Genomic DNA, 15,010 nt, shown 5'->3' with positions numbered 1-15,010 from the left:
TTGAGCTTCATCCATGAGGTGCAGCTTGGCTTAAAGCATTTAGGGTCCACATTGTAAAATTGATGCCTATTCTCTAGCTACTAGGCTTCTGTCTACATAAAAATGTCATTTTTTTCTTCTGCTTCTAGTTTATCTGTAGGAGCAAATATTTTCAGAATCCAGTTCACTGAATCCAAAACGCGTTTCAAATTTAAAGGCCAATTTGGCTCAACCTCTCATCCATGCACTTCACTATTTAGCCTTCTGTCCACATCCATCCATGCACTCATTCACTCTTAAGTATCCAGAAGGAACAGAGGATTTGGTATTGTGTGTGTGCCTGCTGCTTGTCGATTGTATGTATGCTTGCATCATAGGATAGTAGGGATCCCAGGTCCTGACGAAAGCTGTGGACCCTGGATATTTTTTTCTATGATTCCTGCTCAAGTCAGTTTGCTCATTTCTGTTGATTCAGCTTTGATACCTGTCACTTAATTTTCCTGTCCCGTTCAAAAACCAAGATAAAATGTCAGACACTTTAGAAGCTGTTTTTGAGGGCTCTTCTTTAATCTTCTCTGACTTCAAAGTTTGAGGATTTCCCTCAGACCTCTCTCACTTGACTGCTTGTTGCATTAGAGAACCTCAGTCACCTGATTTTCAGCTGCCCACCCTTGCAGCGCACCTAAGGGCAAGGCTTGCACAACTAATGTTGTATTTTTTCAGGGCTTGTTTATATAATGTGAACTTGAGGGATCTGAAGGTGGTGGAGTGCTTTACATTAGCACTAGTTACATTACACAATGTAAGATTAACTTTTGGGGAATTTTTATCACCTTGGCTGCAGCGCGAATTTCTACGCTGTGCTAGACATTCCATTCTTGGGCGTGATTCGGACGGCCCCGACCGTCGTGCGCAGACGCCCACCGTGACTCATGACAGCTGGGGGCCGTCATGAGCACTGAAGGTATTGAAGAACTTTACAAAAGCACCAGTTACATTACACAAGGTCAGGTTAATATTTTTGTTTTGTTTTTAGGCGTGTGGAGATTGAGTGATGTCGATGTCACCCCATTTTAATAATTATTTCCCCTCTACCTGACAAATGGGAGCAGAATTCGTCCCTCCCACCTCCTCCCATGTCGTTGTAAGCCCACCCCCCCTGCCTCCTCCTTCCTTTCCTCCTCCTCTCCGAGCTCTAATTTCGAAGCAGATTCACAGCAGCCCCCCACGGATTGTGAGGCACTTTTTATTATATAATGTGCACTCGAGCAGCCCAAAGGTGTTGGAGCACTTTACATGAGCGCTAGTTACATTACACAAGGTAAGATACATTTTTAGGGGCATGTTTATAGAGCACAAACTCGACTGACTCAAAAGTATTGGGGTGCATTACAAAAGGGGCAGTTACATTACACATGGTCCGGTTAATTATTTTGTCTTCAGGTGTGCTGAGATTAAGTGATGCAGACGCTGTTCCTGTTATTCATCATTTCCACTCTACCTGACAAATGGGAGAAGCATTCGTCCCTCCCACCTCCTCCCATGTCGTTGCATGCTCACCCCCTTCCTCTTCCTATCTTCCTCGTCCTCTCAGAGCTCTAATTTCAAAGCACATTCCCGGCAGCTCCCCAAGGACTGTGAGGCATTTTTTATTATATAATATGAACTCGAGCAACCTGAAGATATTGGAGAATTGACCATGGTTGGTAGTTACATTACACAAGGTCAGATTAATTTTTGGGAGCATTTTTATAGAGCGCAAACTCAATTGACCGAAAGGTATTAAAGCGCATAAACAAAAGAGGCAGTTAAATTGCACAAGGTCAGGTTAATTTTTGGATTTTTATGAGCGCAGAAATTAAGTGATGCTGATGCCGGTCCTGTTTATTCATTATTTCCCCTCTACTTGACAATGGGTGCATTTTGTTGTTGATGCTATATCCAGTGCTCCTACACCCAGGGTGCTGGGACAGAAGATGGGGCCGGAGGCTTTCTGCTAAATGGATGTGCAAGCAGTGTTTTGAATGGAAAAATCTGGAGGAGGAGAGATGTGACGTCTCCACTATTGGAAAGTACTTCACTGCTTTCTTTCATAGGTTGTTCAATTCTCTAGTGATGCAGTCACACACAGAATGTTTTTGTACTGTTGACTTGCATCGTAGCACTTGTCTTTCTGTCTGTGCATTAAAAAACCTTGGCAAGTGTCCATAAATGTTTTCTGAGGCAAGCATGTATTCCTGAAACAGACTGCATGACCCAGTGTATAGTAATTGTATAGCTCTTCAATCCCTGGCTCACAGCACCCAGGATAGTATGCTGCATGGCTGAACACTTACAAGGACCCAAAGGCGAGACCTATTGGCTATGCAATGCTTGTTTATCTATCTTGCCTTCTCATTAAATAAAGGTATCTCCTTGGTGGAGACATCTCTGATTTTTGCGTTTGCCTTCCGTTTCCCATTCCCCACCCTCCATCCATAAATACTTTCAGCTAATACAGGAGGCCTGCCCACCCCATTATAGGATTATTTTGCGAGCAAGGGAGGCCAATGATGAAGCATCACACCCATGGTGGTGTGTGTCATTATATGCAATTTTTTGTAATTGTCTGTAATCAAGGCTGGACTGAGCGGACTAGGCACTGGGCATTTCTCCAAGAGGCTGGAAGGGTGGGAGGGGTAGTCTTGTTAGGGGGGTGGTTTTGTTGCAGTACAGCAGATTTTAAAGCACTGAAAAGTTCCTTGATATTCAGCAGTTTTCTGCAACAATAAAAGTGTCAAGATAAGTCTGGTGATTACTGTACCTGCTTGTCTACTGGCAGTTTTGACTCATCTGAGGTAGCGCAAAAGGTTAATCTGCCTGCTGCGAAGAACATGTACTGTGCATATCAAAGAACAATATTATATGTGCAAAGCTCAGTGGGTAACTGCTCCTGTCACACAAATTCTTTTGTTACTGTGCAGTTCATAAGTTGCAATCATAATCTAGCACAGTGAGTTATGAACTGCCATCAAGGAGCTGCATGCAAGCTACATGGTACACATTAGAAAGTTATAGTTTTCCTGTTTTTTGTATCATCCTGATGTGGCTAAAAAAGGTTTGTTTCGGTAGAAATAAATTCTTATTGCTGAACTCAACTCTAACCACTGTGTTATTTCTGGATCCCGAGTTCGTGCTTCTCCAGACCAAGGATTCTTAAAAAGTGTTTACCAGTATGGATGGTGTGTGAATGCTACACCTTGTAGTTCCTTTTGCCTTATATAACCTTTTCTATATACTGACTTACAAATGTGTGATTCATTATCTCTGTATGTGTGTGATGTAAAGTACTCCAACACCCATCATTGGTATGAGAGGTGCTATAGCACACATGAAATACATGTTAGAGAGGGGCTTTGGAAAAATGAGAGGTACTGTTGGAGGGTTGGAATCATTGAAGAGCCCCAAAAAAGATTGTCTTATCCTGGCGCACAGTAAGGTCATCATTTACTATGCTTTGAAAGCTAATACATTTGAATATATGATTACAAATATGTTGTAGAATGCACCATTTTCCCCAAAATGTCTTGGGGGAGAGCCCCCTAAAACTACTCTTTTTAGTGGTCAAGCTCACTCAAAGCACTCGCTATGCACCTTAAAGGGGCTTGTCTGACGACATTTGCCAGGGCTGCTTTGTGTTCCCAGCCAGCCTTATCTGTAATCCTTTATATTACTCTGGTCCTATCCTTATCTTATGTCACAGAGGGAATTGAGACCTCCAAACTAGGGTATTCCCCGTGTGCAACCCCATTTCTTATGTTTAGTTTGCTCTGTTGTGATTTAGATTGTGTGATAGGAGGATGCAAACTTAGACAGCCCAAACACTCCTCTTGTTCCTCCAATCACCTTTTTAAAGGGTTCATAGGTTGTGTTTACCAATACCCTACCACAACATTTATTCATCGTGTGTAGTTCTCCCAAGACACTGCAGTCCAGAAAGAAAGGACATACATGGCATGAGCTAAATGGGTGAGAGGGGTGTAGTCTGTGGTGACGCTTCTAGTGGTCTGTGGCTTCAGGATCAGGAAGGACACAACTGCCACTCACCAGCAATTTCCAGATTGAGGTGGGGTTAAGAACAGAATGTGTAACCTGCAAGGGGTGTGCAGGCCAGGCTACCCCTGTGGTGAAGCCACAGCTGAGCAAGGAAGTACTCTGCAAGTAGGAGATAGCAGGATGGGAATGGTCTAATTTGGGTACTGCCTCGTCACCAGTTCACTGACCTACGGGAATGGCACTCGCACTGGCTATAGAGTACATAAATGTTTTTTTATTTTTCTTTGCTCTATAGTTAAGTGTATCAGCGTTTGCTTGTCTTCACAATCAGATTGTTTCTTGTTAAGCCACCTGCAGAGCTACAGAATGCAAAAAATGTACTTGAATGTACTTGGAGTCATTTACTAGTTGCTGATATTAATTCAAGCTCTGTATGTACACATTGGTAATTCTGCAGCATAAACCTAGTCAAAAAGTTGTGGGGCACTGTACAAAGGCAAAGAAAAACATAAAATCAACGAGTAATAGGAGAGGAAATCGGGTTGAGACCGAGTAATGGATGTGATATAGTGGCCTTTAAAGAGGGGAGTCTTCAACTTTTTCTTAAACTGGCGTAGTGTTGAAGTGGTCCTGATGAATATAGGAACATTGTTCCAGATGCTGGGGGCATAGATGTATTTTTACACTTCTTAATCTGCAGTCAGATGTTGTCTTGGCTGTGAGGGAGTCGAGAACCACCAGAGATGGTGCAGTTGCCTGCAAGGTGTGCCAGAGTGCGGGACATGATAGCTTTGTAAATGTTTCGGCGGGTTTTGATTCCAGCCTCCATTTTTGTTTGCACTTCACAGTTAATTGAAGGACAGACAATTTAATATTGTGCTCATTTGCATATCAATAACTGTGGTTCTGTCAAAAAAACCTCAGTAAATTCACCAGTTTGGCTGCACTGTGAATTTAAATGCTTCATCAGCTCTGCAAGGCGATTTTTAAACATGTCACTTCAATAAAAAACATTTTTATGTTCAGTCTAGAGTACTCTTTAGTTGAACAAAACCGCACCTGTTTTTTTATATTGTTAGGAGTCATGAATCGCATTGCTCTGTTTCTAGGTGAATGTACTGCAAAGTTAATTTCCTACAGTGCATTCACTGCGCTTAGGCACTGCTCAACTCACCTCAGTGCAGTGATAACGATGGTTTAATATGAGAGTGCAGAACTTGTGAACACTCTTATCTGTTGCTTGGGGTCAGGGGCTTCCCCATATGGATCGACTGATCTGGGCATGGTATTGTCTCCATCTTGTTACTCAAACTCGGCAATCTCCTACCATTCTTTAGCCACCCTGAGCCTTGGCTGCCTGCTCATGCCTTCTTTGACCCATTGCCTGCACCCGTTAATCTATTTTAGTGCTTATACATTTTTGCCATCTTCACAACAGCCTACTGGTCCACACTTCATGCATATGCCCATCACTGAGAAAAAAAAACCGGACCGGCTGAACCTAAACAACTACTGACTAATTACAAATGTACCTTTCCTGGGCAAACTGATAGAAAGAGCAGCATTCGCACAGATGCCACAATTCATTGAAGAAAGTTTCATTCTTTCAGACTTCCGAACAAGATTTCATCCAGGAAGAAGCACAGAATCTGCCCTAGTTGTCATCTGGGATGACCTTAAGAGCACAGTTGACCGGAACGGGGTTGCTGCACTACTTCTCTTGGACCTCTCTCTCAGCTGCCTTTGAAGCCGTTGACCAGGACACTCTAAAATACTGACTCTATGAATCTGGCATAGAGGGGATTGCTCTCGACTGGATCACATCCTACCTACACAACAAAACTAATGTAATCCATACCCCTCCTTTTCTATCCAAACAGTACCTTACAAAAGCAGGGGTACCCCAAGGCTCTATCATCTCACCAATGTTTTTCAACATTTACATGAACTCATTAGCAGCACTGATCAATCAATTTCACCTCACATGCTATAACTATGCAGATGACACACAAATACTCCTTCAACTGGAAAGCCCCAAAGACACCAATTTTGAGTTGTCTCAGAGCCTTGGATCAATGGATGACATAGTGCTATCTCAAACTGAATGCTTCCAAAACGGAAAAACTTGTGTGTAGCGATTGGAAAAATTATGACCCACTCGCAACATAGCCTAATGATCTGGGAACACTGTCTAAAGCATCAAAGGAAGTAAAAAACCTTGAAATTACCATGGACTCCAAGTTATCAAGGAATGTCCAAATGGACAAAATAGCAAGCTCAAGCTTCATTACTATGAAAACTCTGTGACACATATTCCCCCACCTGGAACAAGGTCCAGGCTACCATCTCTCTTGTTCTGTCTAAACTTGATTACGCCAATAGCCCCTACCACAGATCACCTTTAACAACTACGAAAAGACTAAAACGGATTAAGAACTCTGCTGCTTATATAAACAGCATATACTCTTACATACCACAAGCCCAAATCTCCCCTGCCTTGAATGCCCTACATTGGTTACCGGTTGCCAGAAGATCCACATTCAAGCTGTTTTGTATCACCCTCAAAGGATTACATGGAACAGGATCACTCTTCATCGGGAATAAAATCACCAAATACATTCAACAAAGGAACCTTCCCTCTAGATTGGCAACTCGCCTTAAAATCCCACGGTACAAGAAAAAAACATAGGTGGCACATTCTTCTCTGTTTAAGTAGCCAAACTATAGAACTCTTTACCCCCAAACATAAGATCCACGGATAAGAACCTTATCTTCGGAAGGATACTCAAGAGTTGGCTCTTCCCGACATAACCACCATATTCAAACATAAATAAACAGCATATCACTCTGTATATAAACATATATTTGGACTACAGATGTATACCTACATATGTTTGTTGCTTGGTAAGCATGCATAATAATTATGTTCTAAAGATATAGATAGATATTCGGTAATTGTGCTTAACCAATGTAGATATTACTTATACTTACGTTATTCTATGTGTAACATGTATATAAGTGAATGCATAAATAAGTAAATCTTTAATCATAACTATTTTTCTACAATTGATTCACTATTGAATATATTTTTTTTAATTCAGCAACACTTGAAAGTCTGAGATTTTAAATACAAATGTAATCTACATATATTACCTTCCTTATACATATATACCTTTCCATGTACTTATCTATCCTCATATTTATTACTTTGCTTCTAGTTCAGCATTTTCAATGCACTACCCTATATCTCACCCTATATCTCTTTCAATACATCCTCTATCTCAACTCTGACTCATCTCAAACCTCATTCTACTACTATTTCCAATGCACTACCCGATTTCTCACTCTCTACCTCTCGCAATATATCCTCTACCTCAACTCTCTCACTCATCCGAAACCCCATACCACTACTATGATTCCCAAAATAACCATTTTTAGACTCTTGCCTCCTCTACCCCTCTGTGCATCATCTCATACCTATTTTACTATTCAGATCTCCCAAACAAACCTTTCTTAACCCTTCCCCCGGACTCTTACCCCTCCACTTCCTTTACTCATCCCAAATAACCTCCTAATGCTATAAATTCCATTAAGAAAACAAATAATTCTCAACCCTTTCCTCTTCTATCCCTTCACTATTCCTATTCAAACCAAATAACAGACTAACATGTCCATTGCTCATGTTAATTTCATATTTCCCTATACTAATTCCTCACGAATCCTGTTTGGGTTCCGAAGTAGCGTGCTACCTGTATAAAAAGCACTTCAAAACCTCATCAGGGTTAGAAAGCACTATATAAATTCAAACCCTTCACTCATCTATCCATTCACTATCCTTTTTTGATGCAAACAACAAACTAACATGTCCACCGCTCAAACTAATTTCATATTCCCTACACTAATTCCCCACTAGTCCTGTTTGGGTTTTCAGTATCGTGCTACCCGCCAAAAAGCACTTCAACACCTCATCAGGGGTAGCAAGCACTATATAAATGCAATCCCTCCCCTCTTCTATCCATGCAATATCCTTTTACAATCCAAACAACAGACTAACATGTCCATTGCTCAAACTAATTTCATATTCCCCTATAATATTTCCCCACTAATCCTTTTTGGGTTCCAGAGTAGCATGCTACCCACTAAATATGACTGCATCCCTTCATCAGGGGAAGCAAGCACTAAATAAATGCAAACCCTTCCCTCTTCTATTCCTCCACTATCCTTTTTTAATCCAAATACCAGGCTAACATGTCCACTGCTCAAATCAAATTAACTTCATATTTCCCTATACTAATTCACCACAAATCCGTTTGGGGTTCCAGAGTAGTTTGCTAATCCCCGAAAAGCACTTCAACACCTCATCAAGGTTAGCAAGTGCTATATAAATGCAAACACTTCCCTCTTCTCTCCCTTCACTATTCTTTTCCATCCAAATAACAGACTAACATAGCCACTGCTCAAATTAATTTGATATCTCACTATACTAATTCACCATTACTCCTTTTTTGGGTCCAGAGCAGAGTGCTACTAGCCACAAAAGCACTTTGATGCCTCGTCAGGGGCAGTAAGTGCTATATAAAGGCAATTACAATTTCTCTTTGCCAGGTCTGTGAATTTCTCTCCTCCCCATATGTGCCCCTCGACCCATTCGTTTCACCCACTCATCACATACATGTTCTTCCCCTTGCCTGATCTGTCCATAGTGACTGTCTTTCATATTCAAGAGTGACCACAGCAAGTATGACAGTGGGGATCAGTTTGCCTTAAATTCACCAGCAAGGAATCTTTTGCAGTGAATTTGACAGATACAAATTGGTGTTTCTGAATTTCTGGAAAAAACACTCATGCTACTATCCAGAGTACTTTGTTGCCCTGTTGGATCTGGTTCGTGTGATATGGAATTGCAAATACATTTAATTAATTAATTTCACCAGATATATCACATGGCTACAAACTACTTGCAAGGTAAGGACTTTTAAGTGGATTGAACAAAACACTGGTATAAGACGACAGGCGCCGCAACCCAGTGTCATGTTTGTGTCACTCTACTGATCCATTTACCCTAAATGTCAGGTATCGATCTGTTACCCAGGAGTTAATAAATATTTCATATCTCTCATGTAGTCTTCAATCAGAAATAAAGAAGTAAAGTATATGTTGATACATCTGTTTTAATGCAAAGACACTGTACATAAACAAACCTTAACTGCACTCAACGTAAAGGTTATAGCTCAAAATATTTAAGGCCTCATTTACGAGGTTTTGGCGCTGAGCAGCGCTGTTCGGAATCTTGCTGTGTTGCCCTATGTCAAAAGAAAAGGGCAAACATTCACCATATATATGAGATATGGTGCATTCCTGTCCTCTTCCCCAGCGATGGTCACAATGGGCTGCCATGCGCCAATGCCATGGTCCAAGGGTGTCTGCGTTGTAGGGGCGATTGTTTGTGTGCAGGAGAGAAACCTTCCTGCACAAAAACAATCACAATAGGTGTTTTCCTCTTTCTATGTGTGCTACCTAATGCAGGAGACATAGAGGAAAAAACGAGGAGAAATAAGAATATTTCTCCTCACTGTGCCTCCCTAACGCTACTCCTGGGGTGGCATTAGAAAATGTCGCACTCCCAGATTTACAATTCCTCATAAATCTGGGAATGCTTCAGATTTTATGGGTGTCACGTGAGAACACCCACAACAACACCCGTGGAACGTCCCATTCACGCAGCATTGCGTGTGAAAGGGGCACATTACAAGGCCATGGAAAGCCACGCAAAGTGGCTTTGTGTGGCCTTGTAAATATGTAGTGGCTCATTGAGCCACTGGAGCATCAAAACAGTGCCACTCCGGCAGGGCAAAAGTGCTGCCTGGGGCCTCGTAAATGAGGCCCTGAGTAGAACTGAAATTGAAAAGAGATATTCTCTCAGGTATTTAGATGTCTTGTTTGCCTCTAATAAAGAATGAGCTGAGTTAATAAGTGTCAAATTCACAGATTGCAACACGAATTTTGGTCTAAGAAATATTAATGTTTATTGATATAGGCAGATTTTGTGAGGTGAATAAAGTCAAGATCCCAAATGTTGTTTGTCTGTAAACGATGTTATATTAGAAAGACAGAGGAAATGAAGAAAATTAATTTGAGAGCTACCCACCTAAGGCCACCCCTTCTTATGAGGGTAAATTAGAAACAGGAAAAATACAGCTTCTTAGATTTTTTAGAGAAAAACAGGGAGCAACCATTATGGTTTCAGTTTACGTTTTTGAGGAGGTGGCATAATAGAGGGGATTAGCAGGTGTATTTTTGCCAAAGGAAAACTAACAAAAAGTCCCATCCTCTAAGTTTAGGATGCAGTCTAAGAAAACACTATTAAGGAGATCTATGTAAGGCCTAATTTGTTGTAAGTGGATAGTAACAAAACGTGTACACAGTGTGCCTTAAATTTGTGAAGCAAGCCAGAAAATAGCAGAACCACTTACTTTCAAAAGGTGACATAATAACAATAAAGGACGACGTTCAGAGGACACAAAGTATATTTACGCAGGTGTAAATTATGATGAAGAAATGATCTTTGTTGAAGACTTAGAGCCTTATTACGATGTCGGGCGGAATTTCGTCTGCCTGGCTCTGTTGCGGAAAGGAACCACCCGACCTCAGGTCGGCGGTTTCGAACGCAGTATTTTGATGCGACCACCCATGGTGCGGTCGCAAACCTCCATTTCTTAATGGAAGCTTAGGCAGCGGGTGGAAAAGGCCTGCAGCACCATCTTCCAATGAGAAACTGAGGTTTTTTAACATTGCTGCACTGTGTGGCAGGCACCATGCGGTGCCTGCCACACTGTGCAGGGATGTTTAGAGGGGCACCATAGGTGCCCCTGAGGGCATCATCCTAATATGGCGGTCCAACTGTAACCTACCATGTCGGGTGGAAAGCTTCCGACCACTGGTAGGAGTATTTTTCTTCCCGGCATCGCAATTAGGCCCTAAATGGTGTTTAATTCCAACACGAAATGTAACATCTGATTGTTATTCAAGGACGGAAATTGAATGTAGCATTTCAAATCGGATGGTTTTTGGTCTACATAATTACTGTAAACCTTTTGATCTGCACACTTTGTAGGAATTCAAAATTGGCAGTGCCATTTTCGTTTTCAGGCAGCTACGGGACACCACCTAAGCAATGCCTTCACATATTTCAATTTTATGTAAATGACACATATCTGATCCGACAAATTGAGCATAGACAAGTGGTCTTCAAACTTTTTAATGCCGGGCGCTCTTTAAAAAAATATATTTTTTTAAAACATCGCACCCCCGAATGTCTAAAAGTTATTCTCATAAATTTGTACGGTTTAAATATGTCTACCATATTTAAATATTGCAGTTAAGTTCTGTTACCCCTTTTAAAAATGCAACCAAATAAATGATTGCCATACATACTATTCTGGTCAGCCAGGCCTTGATACATTGCAAAAGTATCCACAGAGTGATTATCAGTAGTGATGGGAGGGGAGCCTTTAAGAAGTATTTGGAGTCCCTTCCCTTTTGACACCTACTCCAAGTCAATATATAAATGACAGAAGGTGTTAGTGATGGCCCATTACAGAGTGACTTACTGAGACTCATTTTGTCCACTTGAAACAAATCACTTTTATCAGCATGAAGCTTCTCTTGATCAGAGCCTGGGACCTCCACCTCCGGGTTCAATTAAGGCCCCCTGGGCGGACCTGCCCCCTAGTTTGAAGACCTCTGTCACAGAGTGAGACGTGTCTGAGTCACATCAGTATCCTACCAGCTATTAAGACAATCGTTTGAGTTTGACTACAAAAGTTGTACCGTTTATATTCAGTTTATTGAACTTCATTTTTTGTTTTATAGTGTCTAACTCTAACGTGAAAAATATCATAACATTATGGCAAATAAGGAAAAATCTTCAGCTAATTACTTATACATTATACAGCTAACATGTATAATGTATGAGCTATGAACAACATTTTCTCTTGCTTCTTTTTGATATGTTATTTCCCGGATGTATCTTATGCAGTTATTTATTACATTAAAGATTTTTTTCTGTTGACAGTTTAGGTTTAGTTTTGAACTTGACACTGAGACCAAGAAAGTGAGTACTACAGACATGGGCTTGGTGGAATGCTCCCATTCAGAACCGTGGAGGGAAATTGAGGCTATATCTGCCACATTTTAAATTCACTGGCAGAGAACTTCGCCAATAAACTGTTCACAAATTATGTAAAATAATTGGCAAGAGTTTTGCATGCTTATTTCATGCTAGCCAACAGGATAACCACATGCATTATGCCCTGGGACTTTTTCACAGCACTAATCACTGAGCATGGGATTGTCAGATTGAAGTGAGGTGGAATGTACGACATACCATTGCTTTGGCAGAGCAAAATCCTTAGTCAATTCCACCCATGGATGGATGCAGAAATATACTAGATAGAAGACGATGTGGTCTTATGCAAGTTTTCAAAATAATGTCACATTGTAGTTGTGTTCTTGCTTTCCAGGCTTATTTGATATACTCCAGCAGTGTGGCAGCTGGGGCACAGAGTGGCATTGAGGAGTGCAAATACCAATTTGCCTGGGACCGGTGGAATTGCCCAGAGAGGGCCTTGCAACTCTCCAGTCACAGTGGTCTTCGTAGCGGTAAGTGACACTTAATTTGGGCTTTATTTAGAGCTTGGTGGACAGAATACTCAGTCACAAATGTGTTGGATATACCATCCTCTGAAATACAAGTGCAATATAACCTGTGGCACTTGTAATATGGCAAACAGGATATACATCACGTTTGATGGAGTAGCCCAACAGCAAATTCTAAATAATGTCTTTAGTACCTTCCTCAACTTTAACTTCTCTTCTACAATAGCATCTAGACATATGATTATATTAGCAATATCATCTGCTTCACTCTGCTGATTTAATAGAGAATTGAGGACTTAAAAATTCTAAAGTGGCAATGATGGCTGGGATGATCCTGAAAACTCTTTATTTAAGTTGACTGTGGTGATGAATGGTGTATCAGTACAGCCTCTAGGAGGCTCATTGATTTTAGGACATTTCCATAAATTAAAACAATCCTAAATTTAGCTAATTATCACATTTAATAAATAAGACTACATAACAGAAGGGCCTGGTAAAGTAGTATCTGCTTTCCATTGTCACGTAGGCCCAACTGAAAAGGTCTTGTGGCCTAAAACGATATTCTGAGCCATGGAGTACCATATGTGAAATTACTATCTGGACAAATCCATGAGGTTAAACCAGGTGGAATTTATCCCAGCAAAAGGGTGTGGAATTTGAAACTAGCATGCAAAATTCAGTGCATTATCACAGATTTTTGCATGGTATTCCCCATTCCATCCGAAGTATTAGGGTTGATCTGTAATCCCACAGTAAATCTGCATTCTGGAAGTATAGCTACCCACAACATCAGTAATACTGGGTGCAGAATTATCATACCACAATTACATATTGACGGCAATGTGAGCCTAAGTCACCTTTTCCGAAACAACCATACTTTTAAGCAAATGTCTTTCTCACTAATTCTGATTCTTTCTTATAGTATCAATTGTCACAAAGCCACATGCTTTTTTGTCCTCTTGATCAATTTGTCAATTTCGCTGTTTTCCAAAACCATTATTGTTTCCTATTTTGAATTTCAAGAATGGCTCAAATCATATATTCTTAGTCTCACTCCCTTAAAAGTACACCATCCTTAATTCTTTTTAAAAAATTTTTATGGCAAGGACCTAATCACAGAATGTTGAGCTGAGGCAGCGATTTAACATTATTCCCCAAGATCAGCTTTTGCCACTGTTAGACCTGGTATCTTTGCCGTTGTTTCCTCTGTCTTTTTGCCTCTGCCTCCTGTATTTTTTATGTAACGCTGGACTTCATTTTTGCTGGTTTATGTACTTTGGGCACTTTACCGTGGCTGATCAGTGCTAAAGTGCAAGTGCTCCCTGTGTAAATTATGATTCTAATTGGTTCTCCATGATTGGTGTTAGAACTGGCTATTTCTGGTAGGCTAGGGCTGACGCCAAAGCCAGGCAGAAACCACCATTCTAGTCAGGGCAAGGGAGTCACACACCAAGATAACCCCTGCTCACCCCCTTGGTAGCTTGGCACGAGCAGACAGGCTTATCCCAGAGGCCATGTGTAAAGCATTTGCGCCAGCACACAACAGCAACAAAATCCTAGGCACAATCATGCCACATATATCATTACGCAGCATTCAATCTCATGAGTTCGCACATACCAAACTCGACCCTGCACTCCCCACACATCAGGAACTACCATGGTCACACATATTCCCCATGCATTCCTATGGGAGGGCAGGTCACTCACCGCACATACACAGAGAGCTCACGCACATTACACTGTATCACAGTGAAAAAGTGCGCAGAGGCCTAAAATCACCACCACCAGGTTCCAGAAACAGGCTAGAAAAAAGCATAAAGTCTCGGGGTGAACCTGCCAAAAGGGCCGGATCCAACACAACCCCCTTCCAGCTAAAACGCAGGGTAGACCAATCACTCCACTGATGGGCTTCCTTGCTTTGGGCGACAAAACACGGACACAGACCCGCACGGCAGGGACACCCTCCGGTTTTTCGCCACTCTGAACCCACATGGTTTCCTCCAACCAAGAACTCTCTGACCCAACTAGGATACCCCACTGGTACTCTCTAGCGGTCCACGGCCAGGACCAGGACCTAGGCCATCCAAATGTCAAAGGTCCTGTCCAATCCACAGAGTGGGGGGCAGTAACCCCTGGCACACAATAGCCATTCTCCACTCTCCCACTCAGTGTAGCTACAACTACCACTAATCCTTTAACCTAGGGACCATACCCTCAGGCTTACCAGAGGTCACGGGCAAGAATGCCCCACCCTACCTCTACTTCTGGGTTTCCGCACCCTCACAGGGAAGCACTCACCAGAACTCAATTCTCCTACCATATCAGGACCTCACTCCAT

The 15,010-nt window shown here is 41.6% G+C and overlaps 1 protein-coding gene across 1 annotated transcript in view; it reads left to right on the top strand.

Moving 5' to 3' along the window:
* WNT8B (Wnt family member 8B) overlaps positions 1 to 15,010 on the top strand; it is a 210,623-nt gene that overhangs the window by 113,963 nt on the left and 81,650 nt on the right. Inside the window, exon 2 of the mRNA XM_086919501.1 lies at positions 12,537 to 12,675. Within this exon, the coding sequence (XP_086775627.1) occupies positions 12,537 to 12,675 (139 nt within the window). The remainder of the gene's footprint in view (positions 1 to 12,536; positions 12,676 to 15,010) is intronic.

Source organism: Lissotriton vulgaris, chromosome 5 (genome assembly GCF_964263255.1).
Source record: "Lissotriton vulgaris chromosome 5, aLisVul1.2, whole genome shotgun sequence".
Lineage (NCBI taxonomy): Eukaryota > Metazoa > Chordata > Amphibia > Caudata > Salamandridae > Lissotriton > Lissotriton vulgaris.
The sequence above is the reverse complement of the archived record's forward strand: the minus strand, read 5'-3'. Positions and strand labels throughout refer to the sequence as shown.